General features: G+C 39.4%; 1 protein-coding gene and 1 non-coding gene across 2 annotated transcripts in view; both read left to right on the plus strand.

Annotated features, from left to right (window-relative positions):
- The window catches only part of LOC149298082 (glutamate receptor ionotropic, kainate 4-like), a 168,076-nt gene that overhangs the window by 93,538 nt on the left and 49,890 nt on the right, over positions 1–24,648 (plus strand). Inside the window, exons 7-9 of the mRNA XM_089487973.1 lie at positions 5,917–6,078; positions 13,637–13,789; positions 14,975–15,079. Coding sequence (XP_089344099.1) covers positions 5,917–6,078; positions 13,637–13,789; positions 14,975–15,079 — 420 coding nt within the window. The remainder of the gene's footprint in view (positions 1–5,916; positions 6,079–13,636; positions 13,790–14,974; positions 15,080–24,648) is intronic.
- Positions 3,073–3,202, plus strand: LOC149298084 (small nucleolar RNA SNORA35). Its single transcript, XR_016272468.1, has one exon. It is a non-coding gene; the product is annotated as a small nucleolar RNA SNORA35 (small nucleolar RNA).

The following is a 24,648-nucleotide window of genomic DNA, read 5'->3' on the forward strand; positions in this document are numbered from 1 at the left end:
TGCCACAACACCTGAATTGGATTCAACTAAGGACTTTGACTAAACAACTCCAAAACCTTCACATTGTTCATTTGAGCTATTCAGATATGGAATTGATTGTGTGCTTCGGATCATGTAACCATTTCCAGACTGGTAGATGTCCGTGACTTTGTTTCTCAAATGTTTTCTCAATCTTTTGCCCCATCAAGTGCTGCTTTTTGAGATCTTTTGCACTGTGTATATATTTATATATATATTTACTTACCATTTACTCACAAAGTCCATTGCACACCTTTCCAAGTTTCCCAAGCCTGGTGCTAGTAACCAGCAGTTTCCATATAAAGCACTTTCAAAAGATGGTCAGCACTCCAGGTCTTTAACCCCTTCGTGACAATTGCCGGTCCGGGCACGTCACTGAAAATCGTGACGATTATGACAATTGACGTGCCAGGACCGGCACGTCTTTAAACGGGTGAAAAAATCGATCCGTGATCGATTTTTTCACTCAAACGGTGTTGCTCTAATGCCTCGACATCGAGGCATTGAGCAACACCAAAAAAAACATTCCCGCCCCCCCCGATCGCTCCTAGGAGCAAAAAAAAAACATGTTTGAAAGACTGCACGTCTTTCAAACATGGCGGCGCCCGCCGCCGAAAAACGGGTTTAGGAAGCGATCGCGAGTCGCTTCCTTTGCTTAGCTGGTGTTGCTAAGATGCCTCAGTATCGAGGCATCTTTGCAACACCTGTTTAGCAAAGGAAGCGACTCGCGATCGCTTCCTAAATGCTCAACTTACCTTCCCGGTGCCGGTGTCTTCGAAACACACGCGGTGTTTCAAGATGGCGGCGCCCATCAAGCCGGGGGGCGGAGCCTGCTGACATCATCGGGGGGGTGTTGCTGGATGTCATGGACATCCAGTGAATAACACCCCTAGTGGTCAGATCACTCATAAGAGTGATCATGATTTGATAAATCAAAGGCAATGTTTTCTAAACATTGCCTTTGATCAGTATTGGATCTGCCCCCCTCCTTCACTTGCTTCTAGTGAGGGAGAGAGACAGATCGGTGTGTTCTGGTATTTCAGGTATTCCCTAATAAAAATATATATATATTGATCCAAAGGCTCTTATAAGAGCCACCCATATAATATTAACCCCTTCATTGCCATTGATCACTGCATAAACAGTGATCTTGCATAGTGGCAATTGTTTTTGGTTTTTTTTTTTTTTTTACATGTTTTTTTACTTTTTTTTAGGTTTTTTTTTATTTTTTATTATAGCCATTAACCCTTTCCTTCCCCACTATTTTTGCTGCAATTCTTACCATGCAGCGGTATACGGCTGAGGAGGCGTATGCCTTTTTGGCCACAGATTCTGAGGCCACTGATACAGCGTCAGATTTTGACGTTGGTCAGTTCACAGATACATCTAGTGATGTATCTGTGGCTGTTAGGACGCCTACCACACGTAGTCGTGGCAGTGCACCAGAGGCATGGGTAGCGCCTAATAGGTACAAGCCAGCTATCCCTCCTTTTTCTGGAATTCCTGGCATCAATATTGATGTTACAGGATTCACTCCACTGCAATTTGTGCAGGTTTTTTTGGGAGACTATGTCTTGGGAGACATTGTCACACAAACAAACATTTATGCCCAGCAGCACCGTGCTGCTAGCCCTAATTCTTTTTGGGCAAAACAGCCATGGACTCCCATTGACGTGCCAGAATTTCTTAAATTCTGGGCACTCACAATGTTAATGGGCATTATAAAAAAGCCCTCCATCCGCTCCTACTGGAGCACCAGCCCCATCTTTAGTACCCCCATTTTTGCCCAAACTATAACTAGGCAAAGGTATGAAATGATTCTTCGTTTCATGCATTTTAGCGACAACAGCCTGTGCCCCCCTAAGGAGGACCCCCAGTTTGATAGGCTGTACAAAATCCGCCCCCTGATTACCCATCTCGCTGCCAGGTTTCCAGAGGTTTATACACCTGGAAAGAATATCTGCGTGGATGAATCCCTAATGAAATATAAAGGAAGGTTGGGATTCAAGCAGTATATTCCTTCCAAGCGCTCCAGGTATGGAGTGAAGGTGTATAAGCTCTGCGAGAGCGAGACAGGATATACTCATGCCTTCCGGGTATACAAGGGTAAGGATAGCTACCTTGACCCTCCAGGTTGCCCAGATCATCTGGGCACCAGTGCCAAGATTGTTTGGGACCTAATATTCCCCCTTATGAACAAAGGCTACCACTTGTATGTAGATAACTTCTATACAAGCGTCCCTTTGTTCAAGCTGCTGTATTGTTTCGATACGGTAGCTTGCGGTTCTATAAAAAAGAACCGCTTGGGTTTCCCACAACGCCTGGTACGAACCCGGCTAGGAAAGGGGGAGACCTCAGCTCTACGCCAAGAGGAGCTTTTGGCATTGAAGTTCAAGGACAGAAAAGAGGTGTGCATGCTGAGCACCATCCACGATGAGAGAACCGTGGAGGTTTCTGTCCGTGGCAGAGCTGGGGTCACTACAAAGCCAGTGTGCATCAGGGCCTATAACAAGCACATGGGTGGAGTTGATCTGTCAGATCAACTCCTACAGCCCTACCTCATTATGAGGAAGACAAAGGCCTGGTACAAGAAGGTTGCAATTTATCTAATGCAAATTGCAACCTATAACGCTTTTTTGCTGCACAAAAAAGCAGACACTGGGCTGAAGCTGTCTTTTTTGCAGTTTCAGCTCGAAGTAATTTCAGGTATCTTGTACCGTGATGCACCTGGTCCCCAAGTAGTGATGGGAACCAACAGAATTGGGGCTACCCATTTTATTTTTAAAATCCCCCCTACAGCAAAGAAGCAGAATCCCCAAAAGAGATGCAGGGTATGCTACAGCAGGGGGCAAAGAAAGGACACCACATTTTACTGTCCAGATTGCCCTGGAAAACCTGCACTCTGTGTCGGTGACTGCTTCAAGCTGTATCACACAGTTTCCCATTTTTAATTTTTTTTTTGTTCCTGCTCCATTTTTGTATTTTTTTTAAATTTTTTGTTACATTTACTGTTTTTTAGCTTTTATTTGCTCCACCATTTTTAAGCGTTTTTATTTGCACTGTCAAGTGACCCCTGTGTCCATTCCGTGGCATGAGGGACCACTTAAGGTGCTAGATCAAATCCCTTCTTGGAGATAGGCCAGGCTTTCTTGTAACCTGTCCCTACTGATAGTTGGGTACAAGCATTTTTCTTTACCCAGATGTAAAATTCCTACTGAATTTGAATTGCTCATGTTCCAAACGTGGCCCTTTTGCCCCCAAACAATCTGACAAACCCATGCATGTGGGGTATCAATGTACTCAGGAGATGTTGCTGGACACATATCTGGGTGTTGTGTGACCGCAACATATACCAGGAGCTGTAATTTCACACCTGAAGTACAAAGTATGTGAAAAAAACACCAAAAACAATTACTATCCCAAACTTTGACAAGGGTTGGTGGTAGGATTAGTGCATGGAAAGGGTTAAACTATCAGCATCTAAAATACCCTGGGGTGTCTAGTTTTCAAAAATATATGGTTTGGTGGGGTAAATTTAATTTGCTGGCTTCAAAGATGCCCCAAATACCACATAGAGACAGAATTACCAGATTCAGAGAAAAATGGTTTTGAATTAGCAAAACGCTACTTGTACTTATTGCCCCATAACGTGTAGAAGAAAGCAAAAAAATATAAAAACATTGGGTATTTCTAAACTCGGGACAAATAGTAGAATCTATTTAGCAGGTTTTTTCAGTAGTTTTTTATGATGAATAAAAGATTTTTCAAATAAAAGTGAGAAAATTTGTTTTTTTTTCAATTTTTCGTCATATTTTATTATTTTTATTATAGGAAATTACATCATATGAAAAAAATTTTGGTGTCTGAAGAAAGCCCTTCTTGTCCTGAAAAAAACAATATATAACTTGTGTGGGTTTAGTAAATGGGTTAAGAGAAAATTACAGCTAAACACAAACACCGCAGAAACGATAAAACAGCCATTGTCACGAAGGGTACAAAAAGTAAAATCAGCCTTTGTCACGAAGGGGTTAAATTAACAATCTCTCTTTATTCAAACAAAGTTAATTTCCTTGGCATTTTCTCTTCCCCCCCTCTCCTCCTTGACAGCCCATATATCCCATTAATTCTTGGGAATGATTAGTTCCCCGAAACCTGTATGAATGTTAAATAGATCACTCTATGAAATAAAATAATGTATATGAAATGTATTTATTATGATACAATCTGCATATGATCATTGAGATCTATGAATGTATGAATGTATGAATTTTCTTCTTGATATTGGAAAACTGTTTTTACTTCCCTTTATTTAATATTATTAATTTTATACCTTAAAGAATAATAAAAATTTCTATATTTAAAAAAAATTGTGGGGCAGGTACAGTATATTGACAATTTTACTTACCTTTGGCTAAATATATATATATATATATATATATATATATATATATATATATATATATAAAGTAGAACAGATGAAGAAATGTATAAAAAACAAGTATATTGGCTCACTGGAAAATTCCATATATTCCCAGGAGTTTCCACGGGCTGAAATATATATATATATATATATATATATATATATATATATATATAAATTGTAATATAATATTTAGTAAGGATTTTTATTACACCACATGACTTTTAACACATTGAAACATAAAAATAAGTAGAAAAGAGAAAGAGAGTGCTCTAAGGTGTATTTGCTAAAATTTCAAGTTGAGGGTTAACTTGTCTGACCAGCCTTGTAATATATGAGTTGTTTGCAAGTGCATGCAACTTTAAGTTGTGCAAGTTGCAGGTGAGAATCACAACTTTCATGTTGCAGGTGAGAATCACAACTGTTTCCTTATCTGCAATTGCACAATTAAGCATAACTCCCTAGAATTTATAATATATGAAGAAGAAATGAATGTTTTAAAAAACATTTTTGAAACTAGAGTTAATTCAATACATCCTCCATCGACATGATTCTGGTGGTGCATGAGAGTACCATGCATCTGGAGAGTAAACCAGTAGTTGTCAAGGTGTCCATCACCCTTCCAGTTGTGGAGATCATTGAACAGTGTGCACAGTCTGCTCATACAGGCCTTTACTTCAGTGCTTCCTCATAGTATGCTCTGCCTCGGTGCTGAGCTGTGATTGCACCAATAACTGGTGCATAATGTGAGGGAACACTGAAATAAAGTGATTGTTAGGGCATGTCTGTCTGTGTTATAGCAAATACGCATGTGTCTGTATAGACAAGCATATGCTAGGGTATTTGTGTGTAAGCATGAAAACGTGTATATGGGCAGGAGCGCGTAAGGGAAAGTGTACATGCGTGTGTCTTGACCTTTTTAAAGGAAAAGGAATGATACAATTTTACACATTTTTAAACCAAGGGAACTATTTAGTAGTATTTTAGTGCCTATCCCTGATGTAACCCCTATAAACCCACCTTATGTGTATACCATGTAAAAATATATCTTAAAATCCTTTTTATGACCGGATGGTTTCTCCTCTCAATTATGTTGCAAAATTGTTAGTTGTTGATCTGAAAGACTTTGTAAAGGGTGTTTGAGGATATGGGAAAGAACTTGATTAGGAAATTCTTATACCTGGTAAAGATAATGCTGGCCCTGACATTTTGAGAGAGAGATGTCAGCTGCCCTGAGGCAAACATTTGAAAAAAATATTTCCAAACACACCGATTAACAAAAATTATATTATTAATTATGAGATTAAGTTATATTGACCACAGCCCTAAAACTAGATCTTGAGATCCTAAAAGGAATTGTGATAAACATAAATGTTTTGTGCAATGTACAAATGCAAGGTCCTTTATAATAAATGCTACAAGATAAAATGGTGAAAATTACCTTCTGTTTTTGTCTCTTGACCACTGTTAAAATGTAGGAGTTTTCTCTACAACGATTTGACAGCCACTTGGATGAACGTGTGAACATCTTGACTTTCTCTATGTTTAATCAATCACACAACTATTTCAAGAAATTTGTGCACATTCTTCAGGAATCCTGGGAAGAGAATTGCGACCACAGTCCTTTCACTGGTCCTGCAGTAAGTGCTAATAGATTTATCAAGAAATTCATTGGCTGTCATAATACACATCTACATGGTTCTATGATTTTTGTCATTTTGTTTATGACTAACAAGGAATTTGTCTCTCTCAACAATACAAAGTTGTATTATTTTCTTAATGTTCATAATCAAGCTTGGATTTATGTGTAACTCCGATTATTGACACTAGATGAAAACATCTACCTATATCTGGCCTTAGGCATACTGCAGTTCTAGGCAAAATATGTCTCTAGCATTCGACCTACCACATGCGTCCATTGCCGATGCAGATATAAACTACTTGGCCACCAAGGCTACCCACTAGGGCATTGTTTGTTAAGAATGCATTGTGGGAGGTTAAATTTTTAAAGTTGTCTACTTACCTCTAACAGCATTATTGTTTTAATACAATGTTATATTTTATGTGAATCAGTTACCAGTTGTTTTCAGTCCATTTCTACTTCTACTTCCTTCCTTTTTCTTGTTTTTAAATAATTCTGGTCAATTTAATTAAAGGTCTATTCATTAAAATGCAAGTGCAAGTTGAAAAACTGGCTTTGCAGTAGCAAAGTAGGGAAGAGGTTACAAATATAGAAATTCTCATGGTTCAGGGTATACAAGGGGTTCAATTGAAAGTTTAACCTTTGGAGAGGCTCAGAACCATACACAGCCTTCCAGATCTGGAGGTAAGTCTTCCAGGTAAGAAGTTCATAATGTCCATCGAAGCACCTTTTGAGTGCCAGGAGGTTGATAATTTTAGCTCATGGTAACATTTACTATGTATATTTTTCTTTTAATAATGGTCGTATTTAGTGGTATTTAGCCTGTGCCAGGCTGTGGACAAGCCTCTAATGTTTTATTTATTTTCTAATAATACTTAAAAGTATAATAAAAAGCCCGGTGTTATAGATTCATTTAACAATAACCCAGTAATAAGAAAGTCTGTATGTTTTTTGGTGGTAAATGGGCTAGTAGCTGGCTTGGTCAACAGCCATAAAACTGTTGTTCTAGAAAAAATGCTGGTAGATGGAGGGACAGGAGAATGCCAGCTCTATAGAAGAGTAGGTTTATCAATGATTAGTGAATGTGTTATGTGAGTGAACACACTACATGCATTCTAGATACAAAAGGTTGAGCTAGACTTTTTTGGTGGGGGGGGTCCTAATTTTTATTTTGTACTTTGACATCCATTGGGACCTCTCAAACAAAGCCAAGTATAGAAATCCACCCAGTTCATCTGGCAGGTGGTCATTTTTTCCAATTTGCAATCAAGCAAGCTTGATTTTTAAAACTTGTTTTGTTGTGGGGCACACAAGGAAGGTGGGGAATGTGAATTTAAACGCTTCTGCTTTATTCTACTGCAACATGTCTGCCAATAGTGATGACTGCCTTTTACTGAGTCATTGCAAAGGCAAAGTCTTTGGTGCAAACTATTCATTTTTGAATTGAGGGACCCACTACCTCTAAGGAAGTAGTATGGGTAATTGAAACAAAAAGAGGGGTGAAAAGTAGTAGCTCTCTTGTAGCAGTAATTAGAGCTATGTGTTTGGATGCATTAGAGAATATAGAACAGTAACGCTACAAGAGAACAAAGAGAGAGGTGAACTAGAAAAAAATTAGTTAAGGCAAAAAGAGGCAGAGTTATGGCTTGTAGGAGGCCAGGGATCAGGGATTTACCCAGCACCCGGATTGCACCCACAGTGGTTCCTCTTAGATCATTAGGTCTACTCTCAGTTAGGGCTCCTCTCAGTCTCCCATGTACTCTTTAGAGTCTGAGTGCCGGGAGGTCAACGTCGTGAGTTTGTGTGACCCCTGACTAGGGATAGGCATGGACATGGTTCATGGCGGATACTTTATAGACGCTATTTTTCCTTATCTAAAACAATACTAAATATTTCCCCTTGATTCAAAAGTGTTAAAGTGAATCATTCTATACCATTTAGGTCAAAGCAGTAACAGTAATGGATACTGTCAAAATACACACATATACTGTACACTTCCTTTGCAAATGTGTGCCCATACACACATGCATACACACCCACATTCACACTTGCACTTGCATCTACATGCTTGCCCATAGACATACTTGCCCTAGGAACACTTTCAAGACACAAACACACTCTCTCCCTCTCACCTTTCTCATAATTTCTCCCCATCTCATTATCTCTTTCTTTTCGCCTTATCTCTCTTTTTCTCTTGATCACGCCACTTTCTCCCTATTTCGCCTCTTATTCATTATCTTTCTTTTTTTCGTAATCTTTTCCCCTATTCCCCATCCCTCATCTTTCTCATTATCTCTCCATTTTTGCTCTTGCAGAACTCTGTTTCAGTACTCCATCACAGTGTGTTGAGCACCAGGATATATCATCATATTCTGGATTCTGGCATGCTTTGGGAGAGATCTTCCCAACTGGCCATGCTCCTCCAGGGGCGGTCCAGTCCAGTTCTCGAGAGAGAGCTAGCAGGGACCACTTCTGAAGTGCATTTTGATGCAATTGGAATATTACATATTATGTAAGTGCATGGTATGCAATTGTATTATATAAAATCTTTTTTTCAATAATTTGCATTATTTGTAGGAAAAGGTACTGGTACTGAGATCATTTGATTTTCCTTTTGAAATGTAAATTAGGCGTCATATTTTAATAAAGCTCAGATGGGGCCCTGGGCAACACTGTTAAAAGGTTCCCCGCAGAATAAAACCACTGGCTGCTCTGGGTAGGGTTTGGGCCCCTTAGTTCCAGTGAATGGTAATGTTACTGCTACAACATACAAAAGGCATTTTAGTCAACTCTATGCTTCCAACTTTGTGGTACCAGTTTGGGAAAGGCCATTTCCTGTTTCAACAAGACTGTTTATAAAGACATGGTTTGACACATTTCGTGTAGAGGAATTTGAGTGGCCTGCACAGGGCTCTGACCTTTGGAGTGAATTAGAATGCCAATTGCAAGCCAGGAAGGACTGGATCCCCCTCCATGGATGTACAGGAGGGAGAAGCCGTGAAGTACGTACCTTACAGAACCCTTTTGAAGCAAAAGATGTAAGGCACAGATTTTGGCAGAGCATGGGTATTTGGTATGGGTTCCCAGGAACTGTCAGCATCACTATAGCCTTTTCAGTGAACAAGATGTTCCAACTTTCCGCTTTGTAGTCTAGAATCAAGTATTTGTTGATTATTCTTGCCTATGGCATGCCTCTGGCCCCTATTGTGACTTACTGACTACTGACCCGGCTTGCTTACTGGACTATGCTACTTGTCTATTATCCGACGTCTGCTCTTTGGCTCTACCAGTCAATTTTTTGGTTGGGTTAATTTATGAAAACTTATTTTGTGCTTTTCCATCTCTAAATAATGTGGCTAAAAACCTTGTGAATTCTATCAAGATCAGACCTTTTCAATATAAGTGGTACCGTGTTCAGTTTGTACAGAAAACATGGAAACAAGGCCATCTTGATAAGGTTTACTGTACCTAATAAAATGTAAAGGATGTGAGGCATGTAATGGAAGGATTAAGATTTACATCATGTAAACACATTGGATCACTAAGAAATATGATTTCCAAATGCTTAATATAAGAGACCCATTTAAAAGGCTGAACATATGGGCATGCTGACAACCACAAAGCCTCTGATTTTTCCATGTTTATTTTAAAACCAGAAATCTCTTCAAACTTTTGGCTTGGAGAGGTGGAAGCCCTATCGGTGACTGCTATCTTCAACTCTGTGTGCTCCGAATTACATGTTTAAGTTTTTTATTTGTGAAAAGGGTAAATAAGCAGTGTGACAGAATGACCTGTTATACAGGCCTCCCAAGGTACTCAGAGATGGCTCCAGCCTGGCTGCCAAACAAAGATAGCACAGGTAGGAACTCCGTTGTTCAGCTAATCCCATTAACAGGATTGCTTCCAGGGGAATTAAAGGTTGGGTTGTATACATGTATCTGTTTATCTATGGTAATACAATTCTGTGGATATATGAGGCTATGTTTTACACCAATAAAATCCATTCTTGCTGTACTCAATTCAAGGTAGTTGTGTCTACTTATTGGGTACTCATAGCAGGGTTCTAAGGTGTGCAAGCTGACTGGTGCTGGAAGTGATTTCGGAGACAACAGGAGAATACATCTGGGTGATCTCTGGGAGTTACTACAGCTCTCTTGGTGAACCTGGTACAATCAGTCTTTAGAGAGAAAAGAACCTGTATGCTTAACATAGACACAAGCACTTCCCATTCGATAAAGGGGATGAATCCACACTTACTACTTTTTTGTGAAACAAAGGAATTAATATGTAACAGATATTTTATACTGGTATACTTACCACAAACAAGTATAACGTTTCAAATCTTAATGTGGATTGTGTTACAAAAGGATTGCTCCCCACCATCACCACTTATAACCTAAGGAGTGAAAAGTGCAAAGAATCATTCAATAAAAATCAGGAACTCAAACGGAGCAAACAAAACATAGAACTGTCAAACAATAAAAGAAAAACTCCTACACAGAAAATTAGTTCAATAAGGATAATCAAAGAGGATCAACCCCCCCAGCATAGTCTAATTAAATGTAGAAGGACGATTAACTGAGATAGAGCTCCGAAAAGCTCCAGGGATCTTAAGAACTTAAACCCCAAGCATTAAAGCCTGGAAGAATAACGGAAGAAAAGAGGAGCAAGAAAACAGATAGATCAGTCTGCTAAAATAGTCTCAGTCGTCTTGGATCATGTCGTTCAGGAAGGCAGAAGCTTCTTCAGGTGAATTTGCCCAAAGGACCAAGGTATCAGCAGGTCCAACCACTGTCAGGGAGACCATGCGAGATGTCGGTGGGACTACCCGCAACATCAGCAGAACCACCCATGGACATCAGTGGAACTTCCTGCCCGCATCCTGTAAATGAGGACTCTGGGTAGCTGGAGTTCCCAGGTATGCTTATAGTATATACAATCTGTAAAATACAGTAATAACTGAGCAGAAGCACCAATTTAGTTAAATGCAGTTGCCATGTTTCATTGGACTAGATTAATTAATTCAAATACTTGAAAAGTAGTCATCCCATACGAATGTATTCACTAAAGGGAGCTTTAACTGCTTCACTTCACCTCTACAGTGCTGTTTTACCTTTTTTCACATTTAAATCTTTCAAATCATTCAACTAATAGAAGACAAAGACAACATGCGTAAACACAAAATACAGCTTTTAAGGGATCATTTTGTTTATTGACGGTAAAGAGTTAATGAAAATCTACACTCAATGGCCACTTTATTAGATACATCTTGCTAATACCAGGTTGGACCCCCTTTTTCCTTCAGAACTGCCTTCATTCTCCATGGCATACTTTCTACAAGGTGCTGGAAACATTTGTCAGAGATTTTGGTCCGTATCGACATGATGGCATCATGCAGTTGCTGCAGATTTGTCGGCTGCTCGTCCATGATGCAAATCTCCCGTTCCACCACATGCCAAAGGTGCTCTATTGGATTGAGATCTGGCGACTGTAGAGGCCATTGGAGTACAGTGAATTTATTGTCATGTTGAAGAAACCTGTTTGAGATAATATGAGCTTTGTGACATGGTGCATTATCCTGCTGGAAGTAGCCATCAAAAGATGGGTACACTGTGGTCATAAAGGGATGGACATGGTCAGAAACAATACTCAGGTAGACTTCCACATTTAAACAATGCTCATTGGGTACTAAGGGGCCCAAAGTGTGCCAAGAAAATGTCCCCCACACCACCACCAGCCTGAACCGTTGATACAAGACAGGATGGATCCATGCTTTCATGTTGTTTAAGTCTGACCCTGCCATCTGATTGTCATAGCTGGAATCGAGACTCATCAGACTTTCGTTCTTCCAATGTTCCATTGTCCAATTTTGGTAAGCCTGTGCAAATTTTAACCCCAGTTTCCTGTTCTTATCTGACAGGAGTGGCACCCAGTGTGGTCTTCTGCTGCTGTAGCCCATCTGCTTCAAGGTTTGACGTGTTGTGCATTCAGAGATGGTAGTTTGCATACCTTGGTTGTAAGGAGTGGTTGTTTAAGTTACTGTTGCCTTTCTGTCACCTTGAACCAGTCTGCCCATTCACCTCTGACATCAACAAGGCATTTTCATCTACACAACTGCCGCTCAGAGATATTTACTCTTTGTGAAAATCCCAGTATATCAGCAGTTTCTGAAATACTCAGACCAGCCCGTTCAACCTCCCAAATAACCCAACAAACCCATGCATGTGGGGTATCACTGCGCTCAGGAGATGTTACTGAACACATATTGGTCTCAATCCAATCCCAGGTCTCAATCCAATTGAGCATCTGTAGGATGTGCTGGGCAAACAAGTTTGGTCCAGGACTTAAAGGATCTGCTGGTAACCTCTTGGTGCCAGATACCACAGCATATCTAGTGGAGTTCATGCCTTGAAGGTTTTGAAATAGCATCCATGCAGGATGGTGGGCAGAGACAGACTGAACTAAGATTTTGCATTCAACAAGCATATTGAATTGCTTGTGAGATCACTGGAGCCCTCATTAACATATCAAAAGACACATGTAATACACATAATTTAGCTGGCAAACACATTGACAATACTTGTTATGTCACCACACTAAGGAACAGATGTTTTTATGTTCTGATATGTAAAACCATATAATTCAAAGAGGGTGAATGTTGTTTTTCGTAGGACGGTATGTGTGTTACATTATCTAATAAGACAGACTTGGGTAACTAATGCAATATATCTTCTCATTGATTTCAAATGGAAGAACTATAGGTAGCATGTGGGATTTATATTTATGTAATCTCTTATCTATTTTTAAGTTGATAAATTCTGTTCTGTACATGTATATATTTCAAATATATATATTTAAAAAATATAATAAAGAGGAAGAGGCTTTTAAGATTTCTTGGGATATGGAAAAAAGAAATAAAGGAAAAAACTGGAAAATGTCAATATTCTCCCATGTATATCCTCCTATCCTCCCATGTATAACTCTCATTTACTTTTTTCTTTACTTTTTATAAATACAACCACCTTTTCTTAAACCAATTTTTATAACAGTGTTTTTAATTCTAGTTTCTAGATTTTCTTTCATATTTTTTTTATTAGTTTGTAACATTTCTCCTGTCACTTTGTATAACATTTTTTTTCCTTCATTAACTTATTGTAAAATTCGCTCTATCCCCTCTCGGTATATGATCTTTGCTCTCCTTTTATGTTACATTTAATAAATCATTCACTAATGTGTGTGACCACAGTCAAAAGTAGTAGTGTTTAATTTATTCTGTTTAACTGACTATAATTTGTATGTCTCCAACTTTAGTGTAGCACTTGTTGCTGCACAGGATTTTGAGCTGGTAGGGGGTGCTGCCAACATAAGGTTTTGTCCCGGATCAGCAAGCACATTCATGCAGGACATTCTTAAAATGCCATTATCCGGTAAAAGATACATTCCTATTATTATTTATTGTGGTCCAAACTTCCTTTGTCCTCCATACTTTTTCAATTCAATTTATATACATTTGTTATTTAATACTCTAACCTAATATTTTCCACCAATCTCTGTAGCTCTCAGCAGCCCTGCTTTTTGATGCGGTTTATAGTGTTGTGAGCGCAGTGCAGGAATTGAACCGGAGCCAGGAGATTGGTGTTAAACCTCTTTCGTGTGGGTCTGCTCAGATCTGGCCGCATGGGACCAGCCTCATGAACTACCTGAGAATGGTGAGAATTAGTGTGATTATTTCACTCTGGTGTTAAAGCGTTTGTTTTACAAAGGTGTATAAAATCACTTGCCCTAATATCTAAGATTCCTAGGGTTATGCCCTTGGCTTTCATAAATGCAACTTCATTGGGTTTATTTTACTTTAGTTCAGCAAGGTGTTTTGTAAAAAACAGAGACATTTGGTGACCCAAGCTGAAAAAACTGCTAATTTTGCATATTTACCTGCTTCCTTCTCAATGAAAATTATCAAATTAACAATGTACTAGACATCAGTCTTTTTGTTAATCTGAGGAGTGTTACAAATCAGTAAAATCATTTGAAAACTGTTTCCTTTTCTCCACTAAGTTAAGTAGTAGGCAATACAGTTACTGGTGCACAACATCATATCATAATGCTGTTCCATCAGTTACTCAGATCCGTTGTGACCACATTTGATTTTTATGGGATATAACTTATTTATTATTACTAATATAATAATATATTTAAATTTGAAAGGGTGATAGACAAGTGGAGCATCCTTCCAGGAAAAGCAGTAAGAGCTAATACAATGAGGGAATTAAGGTATAAAGCTATCCTAAATATAAAACAAGATCAAGGACTGATTAAGGTCATTTAGATTAAAAAGTTAAATTTTATTCAGTGGAACAAAACAGTGATCATTATTTTTCACGATTTTCTTGTAAGAAACTTTTATTTTTTTATTAATTCATGTAAACAATTTTTTTCATATTTAATAAAAGCTGTGATTGAGAAAAAAATATATTTTTATTTTTATTTCCTTTTATTGGCCAACCTGCCCCCCCCCCAGTTATGCACATCTTCCCCCAGGCTTGCCACTCTGCCCCCAGAAATACCTTATACCCCCCTATATGCCACACTGCCTCCCTGATATGCTTTATACCCTCCTATATGCCACTCTGCCCCATGATATGCCTTTTATCCCCTATATGCCACTCTGCCTCTAGAAATGCCTTATACCCCCTATATGTCACTCTGCCTTCAGAAATGCCTTCTACCCCTATATGCCGCTCCAGTCTGGCCCTAAAGATCTGATTCTTAACATGAAGTAAAATAGGCAGGTGAGATACACCAAATGGTTCTGCCATCAAAGTCTGTATTTCTGTATTGTGTTGCACAACACATAGCTGTCAGAGGTTTTCTGTGATTTTCTTTCTCTTGCACAGGTAGAGTTGGAAGGTCTAACTGGCCATGTGGAATTCAGTAGCAAAGGTCAAAGGTCAAACTACGATCTGAAGATATTGCAGTATACAAAACTAGGGTTTCAGGAGGTAAGAGATAGTGGGAACTGGATAACAGAAATATGTATGGTTGCAATGTATGACTTTATTAAAATGAATGTTGTACTTTACTTAATATTTGCATATCATTGCCTTCTATTTTATATATTACCTTAGCTAATATCTGTGCATTAACATGTCACAGATTCCCTTAAAAATTGTGGTACCACAAAAAAACATTTAGGAGTCAATAAACCTTGGAATAGTTTAAAAAAGGTTTTCACAAATGAAGATGATTGAATAGATTTCTGGGATGAAACCCAGGCAAATACATTTTCATAACTGACAAAACTCATCTTTATTGAATATTGTCACAGTTGCAGTAAACTGCACAGAAAAATGACTTAAAAGATATTAGTTCAACTGATGCTTGTTACATTTCTCGCAGAAATACCTGAAATCGATCAACTGATAAGGTTAATCATGTAAAGGGTGAGAAATACCGTATTGGCTCGTTTATAGGCCGCACCCGAATATAGGCCCCCTCGTGGGAATTCCTGGCAGGGGAGGCTGTCTGAGCATATCAGAGAGTAGGATACGGGTCCCCTGCACCGATGCGGGGGATCTGTATCCTAACCCTGCTGCCTACCCGGCGCCCGGAACTGCATGTCCCGGGCGTCGGGCGCTAGACCCCGAATATAGGCCGCACCCCCACTTTAAAGACTTAAAGTGTGTGGGGGGGAGTGTGGCCTATATTCGGGCCAATACGGTATATATAACAATTCTTACACAGTAAAGACAAAAGTGTTTAACCCTGGGCAAGTAGTTACTCAGAAGTACAAGAAGACATCAAAAACTTTTATAGAAGTGACAAGACATATTAGTTGAAGATGGCTGCTGGCAAGGAGAGTGCTTAGGGTGCCATGTAAGAAACATCATGAGTAATTAAAATTATGGTAGGAATGAAGATTTAATTAACCCCTTAATGACAAAGCCCGTACAAAATGCATTGTTTTCAATGGGGTTAAATGTTAGCAAATAAATGGAAAATGCATGTAACTAGAGCCATTGCAAAGATGATTTGGGTCATGATGTCACTATAAAAAATGTCCTCTGTGTCACTATTTTGTCACAATCCACTCCTGGGTTGTAAGGTCCATGTGCTAGCACACTTGATTGATCCGCCCTCTCAATCAAAACTTTGTCTACTTTGAAGTTGTACCACTCTTTGTCCCTTATATTGAAACAGAGCAGCAGTAGAGGTAGTGTGAGAAGACACAGATTTCTTTCCAGCAAATGAGGATGAAACAGTTACAAATATAGAGATCGTGTACAGCTGTAAGTTTGTTGCAGACAAAGTGTGCGATGCGGTGAGCACAGTAAACGGTTGAGTTCTATGTGTGAGCTGCCCACAAATCTCCCCAACTGCCTTTAGCTCCTTTAGAAAGTGACCTTTCCTCAGAGAATGTTTTAATGCTTCAATGCTGACTGGCAGCGTCATGCAGGAGCTTTTTGTGGCAGCCAGTTCAGCACAACACAAATACAAATAAAAATACAATACAATACACAAATAAAAATACAGTTTTTATTGTTTTGTAATACATAATTTTTATCAATTACTACCTGATAATGACACTTTAGGTCACTTAATATTGGTGAGTTCAGCAATCATTGTCAGTTGCCTAAACTTGTCATGTACATGTAAAAAAAATATTACAATATTTAAGTTTTAAAAAATGTTACCGTTTTGGAGTCCTTATGAGGAGTTAACACTTGATTAACCAATCATGCCTCTCACGCTGATCGTGAAGTACAGAGAGTGACAGAAGCACAGGTATAGATACACTTTATTAAAAATGTATACAACTTATTTTAACCATTCCCATCCCTCCTTGACCACAGTAATAAATAGTGATCCGTGTTCTTTTACACTATTTTTTAAAATATTTTTTCCCTGGGTTTTTTCAATTTAAAAGCTTTCTTTTAAAAAAAATATTTTAATTTAACCCCATGCTATTGCTCAGATTGCTCTGATCAGTACATTTTACTGCTCATATGTTTTTCTCTTTTTTTGTTTTCATTTTATTAGTTAAGTGGGCAATTAGTTGGGATAAGTAGGTTAGTTTTAGATTGGGAGTTTAGAAATATAAATGTATATTTTTTTTTAAAATTATTTGTATTGTGTTTAAATGCCCCATTCATATAGCATGGAGGAATGTTGGCGTAGAGTTCAGAGACCACTTTTGAAACACCCTGGGCTTTCTAGTTTTCAAAAAAATATTGTTTCATTGGGATAAATTGAATAGGCCGACTGCAAGGATGTTCCAAGTAAGACATGGAAGCAGAATGACAGATGTCAAAATTTCAAATTGAAAAACTAAAATGCACATGGCCCAAATGTGGCCTTTTACCCCCAAACAACTTAACAAGCCAATGCATGGGTGGTATCACTTTACTCAGAAGATGTTGCTGAATATAGTAACATAGTAATTTAGGTTGAAATAAGACCTAAGTTCTACCTATCCTTCCTGCTTTTGTTCCAAAAACCCCCAATTAAGCTACTTTTCAAATTTAATAACAGGCCACATTTGGGAGGTGTGCATTTTTCAAATTGGAATTTTGACATGTTGAAAATTCTGCCCCCTTTCCTATATAACACCCCAATATGCGTTCAGCAACATCTCCTAAGTACAGTGATACCCCCATGCATGGGTTTGTCGGGTTATTTGAGAGATAAAAGGCCACCTTTGAGAGGTGTGCATTTTTTTGAATTTCTGGATACACCCTCAGTGAACTCAAAAGTGTTTCAGTTGAAGCCGCTATCTTGTGAGTGGCAGCAATCTTACTCACCGATGATGCTTGTGGTTGCCCTTCGGAGCAATCACAAGTCGATCGGGTTAGGGGGGGTTCAGTTGCTGAATGCCTCGATATTGAGGCATGTCAGCAACACTGATTGGTTAGATTGCTTAGGACCTAAAGAGTATTAACAGCCCTTTGTCATTCATTAGTAATCACTTTTTTGTTTCGTTTTTGGTGTGAAATTCGGGGGTATTTTTTATTACAAACAACGTTTGGGAGCTGCTCACAAAGGGGGAGGTTCCTGACACCCTCTGGACTCACCTTTCATTATAGATTTTTTTTAATTTTTAAAAAGGTTCCCCCAGAGTAAGGACAGTCAAGGCGGTGCAGCAGCTAGTTTGAATATTGAGTAGGCAATTGCCTTTCAAGAAAGCTATCTGCTCAACCATGTGTGGGAAGATCTGTGTTCTCTGGGGTTCAGTCTGTTGCCTCTCGCTTTGAACACTAGTGGCTTGGCAAGAAAGCAACTGCTGGGCCACTAAAGAGAGGCCTGGCCAGACAACAGCTTTCTGGCCCTAATAACCTAGAAGGTTGGTACTAGGAGGTGGTGACTGCTCCTCAAGATAGGCTTTCACCCTTACAGTGGCACTACTCTGAATTTGGTCAGCTTGGGTGAAACTAGTACCATGTATCATGAAGCACTGCCCAAATGGGTAATGCTCCAGTGGGTCTAGTGCAGCTGCTCTGCATGGCTGCAGGGGATTGGGAATGGGACATGTGGCTGGCTCTACTGCCACTGCTGCTGAGAATTTCCATTTCCAACACCTACATCTCTCAGCTTAGCATGCTCCTTTTGTACTGATCAGTTTGGCAACCTCCAGTTCTAAACTTTCACCTAGAAAGATTTAATTTTGTTCACAAGTCATGCATGTGTTGTTCAAGGTAGATAAGTAAGGAGATGACCTGGCCCAAAGTGGCAGTGCTCTGGCTTAAGCCTTCAGTCACATACCTAAATGACTTCAGGACCACCACCACCTGCCCCATTAATGCCCATTCCCCTCTGCCCAATGGGCTGGACACCCCAATGCTCTGCTCAGAGGACATGGAATGAAGAGCCAGCTGCTGATTTAGGATCCACTCCTTAATGTGGGTGACTATATCCTCATGTGGACAGTGTTGGGGTAGGCCTGCCTGGTTGCTCCTCCATTAGCTGCTTGCTTGCCTTCACTCATCTCTTACCACTTTCACCATGTTTGCTGCCCCATCAATAACCACCATTCACATTTCAACTGTTGTGCCTGACAATGGCCCAATCTACTGCATCAACATCTTCCTAGGAACTGCCAAAATGTTGCTGCTCACCCATAACCTTAGGATGGAGTACGAAGGTTCTATAACTTCTGAGTCTGCATTGGTAAGTCTAGACTCGAGTTGCAGCATATCTGGAGGGGGCAGAGCCAATACGGTATATATATATTGTGATCCTGCACCCACACAGGGTACCAAACAGCATGGCCCTCTAGGGTATTAAAGCCACAGTCTCAGTGAGTAATCAACCACAATTTATTTGTAGTCCACGCATGCAGAATTACATAGAACACAAATTCCCTATAAACAAAAGCTTAGCTCGTCTGAGCGCATACTAACATAGAAGTCCCTCACTACTCAGGGTCTAAGCTAAACAGAACTAGTGATGGGAAGTTCGGATCATTAAAGTGAATCGGATCATTTCGATTCGTTCACTGAAATGATCCGATTCATGATCCGAATCTTCGGATCACTCAGTGTGACTCACAGGAGTTACTGTTTTCCAGTAACTCCGTGCAGGCACAGTAATGATTGGCCCCACCCCTTTCATTATGAATCCTCCCCCCTGCCCTCAGTGATGTCAATGAAGGCAGAGAGTCGTTCAAAGATTCGGATCTTACAGGGATCCGAATCTTACAGTGATCCGGATCATTGTAAGATCCGGATCTTTGAACGACTCTCTGCCTTCATTGGGATTCGAATCAGTCAGATAATATCACCATACTGTTATAAATAATACATTAATAATCACTGCCCCCAGGATTTACATTCCCCCTTACCTGAAACTGCACCTTAAGCTAACTTTATTAAATTAATAAAATTAACCCTCACCATTAAATTAACCCTAAACACCCCATCAACCATGTCTGCCCCTAAAATTAACCCTTAACACCCCATCAACCATGACTGCCCCTAAAATTAACCCTTAACACCCCATCAACCATGACTGCCCCTAAAATTAACCCTTAACACCCCATTAAGCATAACTGCCCCCAAATTAACCCTAAACACCCCATTAAGCATAACTGCCCCTAAATTAACACTAAAGACCCCATCAACCATACCAATTTATTAGGTAATTTATCTGGAGTACATGCAATTAATTTAGGGGCAGTTATGGTTAATGGAGTATTTAGGGTTAATTTCAGGGGCCGTTATGGTTAATGGGGTCTTTAGGGTTAATTTCAGGGGCTGTTATGGTTAATGGGATCTTTACGGTTAATTTCAGGGGCAGTTATGGTTGATGGGGTTTAAGGGTTAATTTTATGCTGATGACTGAGGGTTAATTTAATTAATTTAATAAAGTTAACTGTAGGTGCACTTATAGGTAAAGGGGGGTAAACTTAGGGGAATCTAAATCCTGGGGGCAGTGTAAACATTATTAATGTATTTATTTATAAAAGTATGGTATCAGTAATATTCTCTGTAAGATTCGAATCTCTGTAAGATTCGGATCCTTGTAAGATCCGGATCCCTGTAAGATTCGAATCATTCGAGTCTTCGGATCATTCGAGTCTTCGGATCATTCGAATCATTGAACGAGTCTCTGACTCTGAGTCATCGTTCCTCTGTGAATTAATGAGCTGTAACCTGACCCCAGAGTCTGTGTCTGAGTGCTCTGAAGATGATTCACAGACTGAACCGCTACAAATGAATCGTTCAGTCTACTGAACCGATTCATCCGGATCACTAAAAAGAACCGGATCAAATGAACGATTCGTTCATGATCCGGACATCACTAAACAGAACGTAAGCTCACCAACCTTTTTGATGGTCTCTTTTGAACATAGCAAGCCCTGCTGATTCGAAACAAAAACTCTCTCTCTTTTCCTCTCTCCAACAGGTAAGGCTTTATTGTGGTCAGTGCAGCTAATTACTTGCAGCTGACCAGTGCATTGGAGTCAGCCTAAACTCCTAGCCTGGATCCTATGTCAGTCCGGGTGTATGTAAACTGCGGGATGGAGCACCAGCTTGTCCTACTCTCTGTATGCTCCACCCCAGGGGCCCATATAGAAACATATTATAATCTGGTGCAACACATACTCCCCCTGGGGCTATATATATCATACATAACCCTGCAAAATCAAGGGGGAATGTATACGCCATCCATAAAGACTACCACAGAGTTTGACAAAGACAATGTGTGCATGGAAAGAGTTAAAATATCAGCATTTGAAATACCTTGAGGTGTCTAATTTTCAAAAATGTATGGTTTTATTGGGGACATTGAATTAACCAGGCTCCCAGATGTACCAAATAGGGCATGGGCAGTGGATCACCAAATGTCAAAGTTCAACACTGAAAAATGTGCATGCCCCAAATGTGGCCCTTTTGACCCCAAACAGTCAGGCAAACCCATGCATGGGGGATATTACTGTACTCAGGAGATATTACTGAACACATATTGGAATGTATACGCCAGGGGTGTCCAAGTTTTTTCTGCAGTGGGCCACTTCATCAGAATTGTATACGTGCGCGGGCCGCACTCATTTTTCACTGAGAGAAAATATGGCCTTTAATAAAATATGCAGATTAAAACCTTTACTTTTCCTCTCACTGATTTCTGGGATTTCTGGGCCTACAAATTCAGGATTCTGGATAAGTAAAAATAAAATAGTTCTATTTATTTTAGGGATGCACTAAAATGAAAATTCTGGACCAAAACCGAAAATTAAGGGTTCACTTAGCCGAAACTGAAAGTGACCCCTCACACACTTTTAATAAAAGTAAGTTACACACCAAAATTGTACAAAAAAAATTATATATTATGATTGTTAACAGCAATCTCAGGCATACCCAGATTCCAGCATGTACTGGTTGGCTGGGCATTGTATTTTTTGTCCAATTTTAGTGTGTAACCACACTTTTATTAAAAGTAACACACCACAATTGGACAAAAAACAAAGACACCCACAAAGTTTGACAAAGACAATGTGTGCATGGAAAGAGTTAAAATATCAGCATTTGAAATACCTTGGGGTGTCTAGTTTTCAAAAATGTATGGTTTTATTGGGCACATTGAATTAACAAGGCTCCCAGATGTACCAAATAGGGCATGGGCAGTGGATCACCAAATGTCAAAGTTCAACACTGAAAAATGTGCATGCCCCAAATGTGGCCCTTTTGACCCCAAACAGTCAGGCAAACCCATGCATGGGGGATATTACTGTACTCAGGAGATATTACTGAACACATATTGGGGTATTGTGTGACAGTGACATACACTCATTGGCCACTTTATTAGGTACACCTGTTCAATTGCTTGTTAACACAAATAGCTAATCAGCCAATCACATGGCAGCAACTCAATGCATTTAGGCATGTAGCTGTGGCCAAGACAACTTGCTGAAGTTCAAACCGAGCATCAGAATGGGGAAGAAAGGGGATTTAAGTGAATTTGAATGTGGCATGGTTGTTGCTGCCAGACAGGCTGGTCTGAGTATATCAGAAACTGCTGATCTACTGGGATTTTCATGCACAACTATCTCTAGGGTTTACAGAGAAAAAGAGAAAATATCAAGTGACCGGCAGTTGTGTGGATGAACCTGGTTCTGGCAAGGTGTACCTAATACAGTGGCCAGTGAGTGTATACCAGGACCTGTAAATTCACACCTGAAGTGTGTGAGAAAAAAAAAAGAATACCACAAAGTTTGACAAAGCCTGTTGGTAGAATTAGTGCATGGAAAGAGTTGAAATACTAGCATTTGAAACATCTGGGGTGTCTAGTCTTCAGAAATATTTGGTTTCATGGGGTAAATTGCATTGGCCAGCTTCAAAGATACCCGAAATAACACAGGGGGGGCAGAATTACCAGATTTGGAAAAAATGGTTTTGAAATAGCAAAACGCTACTTGTACTTATTGCCCCATAACATGCAGAAAAAAGCAAAAAAAAAACATTGGGTATTTCTAAACTTAGGACAAATAGTAGAAATCTATTTAGCATTTTTTTTCATTAGCTTTTATAGATAAGATACTTGATTTTTCAAGTAAAAGTCAGAAAAAGTCCTAGTACATGATATGATACAATAAAAAAAATGACATCTAAAGAAAGACCTTTTTGTCCTGAAACAATATATACCTTGTGTGGGTTCAGTAAACAGGAAAGAAGAAAATTACAGGTAGACACGAGCACCGCAGAAATATTAAAACATTGTCACCAAGGGTACAAAAAAATCAGCCATTGTCACAAAAGGGTTTAGTGCAATGGTTTAATATGTAACTAATTCGGTGTGTGCAAGTGTTTTAAGCAGTAGGATTTACCAACCTGTGATTTGCGTACCACACATGGTTCTGAAGATTGAACCTGATGGCACTTAATGACCTGTATATTTTGTAGAATACAAAAAACAAAAACTGTCTGCGCTTCTTACCCTAATAAAGTTGGCAACAAATATATATAAACATAATATAAATGAGAGGTTTTGGTTATATGAATTGGCCAAAGCATAATTAAGCTCACCCACCACGTCAAGGCACACTCTCAATAGGGTGAGAACCTGCTCTCACCTCCTACATAGTGGGCACACAAAGCAGTTTATACTGCTACCAAAACCTTATTAATGTGTTGGGGGAGGTGCAATTAAACCTCCTCCCTATTAACCCCTGGATAGAAAGCTGCAACCAGACTGATGAGGAGCCAACAACCTCAAATATGTGCAAACAGGGAAAAGAAAAAATGTCGGTGCGCTAAGCTAGTCACAGGCTCAAATAATACAAATGTATAATACGAGGCCTACCAAACAGGTGTAAGCATGCTGCAAAAACAGTGTATTGGCTGTACAATGTATACAAAAAACAAAAACTGTCTGCGCTTATTGTAGAATAAATGGTTTGGTTTTTAGATGGAATGATTTGGTAGTAAACTGGTTTTTTGGTGAAGTTTGTTAATCTCTTTCTAGACAAACCTGATCAAAAGCTTATAGATGGTAACTAATGAATCAGAGGTAGATAAGAAACATTATGATGTCCTCAAGTCCCACTGCATGGTTAAGTATCTATTCATACAGACATCTCTTTCACTGTTCCTTTGCGAAGCATGCTGGCTATTGATGCTGAGCAGAATATGATCTAGACGCTCAGTACTAAAGCCATGCGCACCAAGATGGAGCACTGGAACAGGTCTGTGGTAACAGACCTCATGCTTCCACCACAAGACTTAAGGAAGAGATTGGGAGAAAGGGAAGATATATTAGAAAGGGTAGAAATAGGAAGAAAATGAAGAGATAAAGAAAAAATATAAGGGAGAGATTATGAGGAGGAGAGAGAAAGACGAGAGATAGAGAGAAAGTTGAGAGATGGGGAAAAAAATATTTTTTTCTTCTAATAACACTAAGGAAAAAACGATGTCTGAGCTTTTTTTACAGAACCATTGCAACAAACATGAAATTAAACACTGAGGAGGCTTTAGGACTGGATGGTATACACCCAAGGGTACTTAAGGAGCTGTGCCTAATTCTGGCCAGACCACTATTTTTGATCTTTAGGCATTCTTTCAGTTCCCGTATAGTGCCA

Source organism: Sceloporus occidentalis, unplaced genomic scaffold, assembly GCF_023333645.1.
Source record: "Sceloporus occidentalis isolate IW3139 unplaced genomic scaffold, rSceOcc1.0.p SCAF_35, whole genome shotgun sequence".
Taxonomy (NCBI): Eukaryota; Metazoa; Chordata; class Lepidosauria; order Squamata; family Phrynosomatidae; genus Sceloporus; species Sceloporus occidentalis.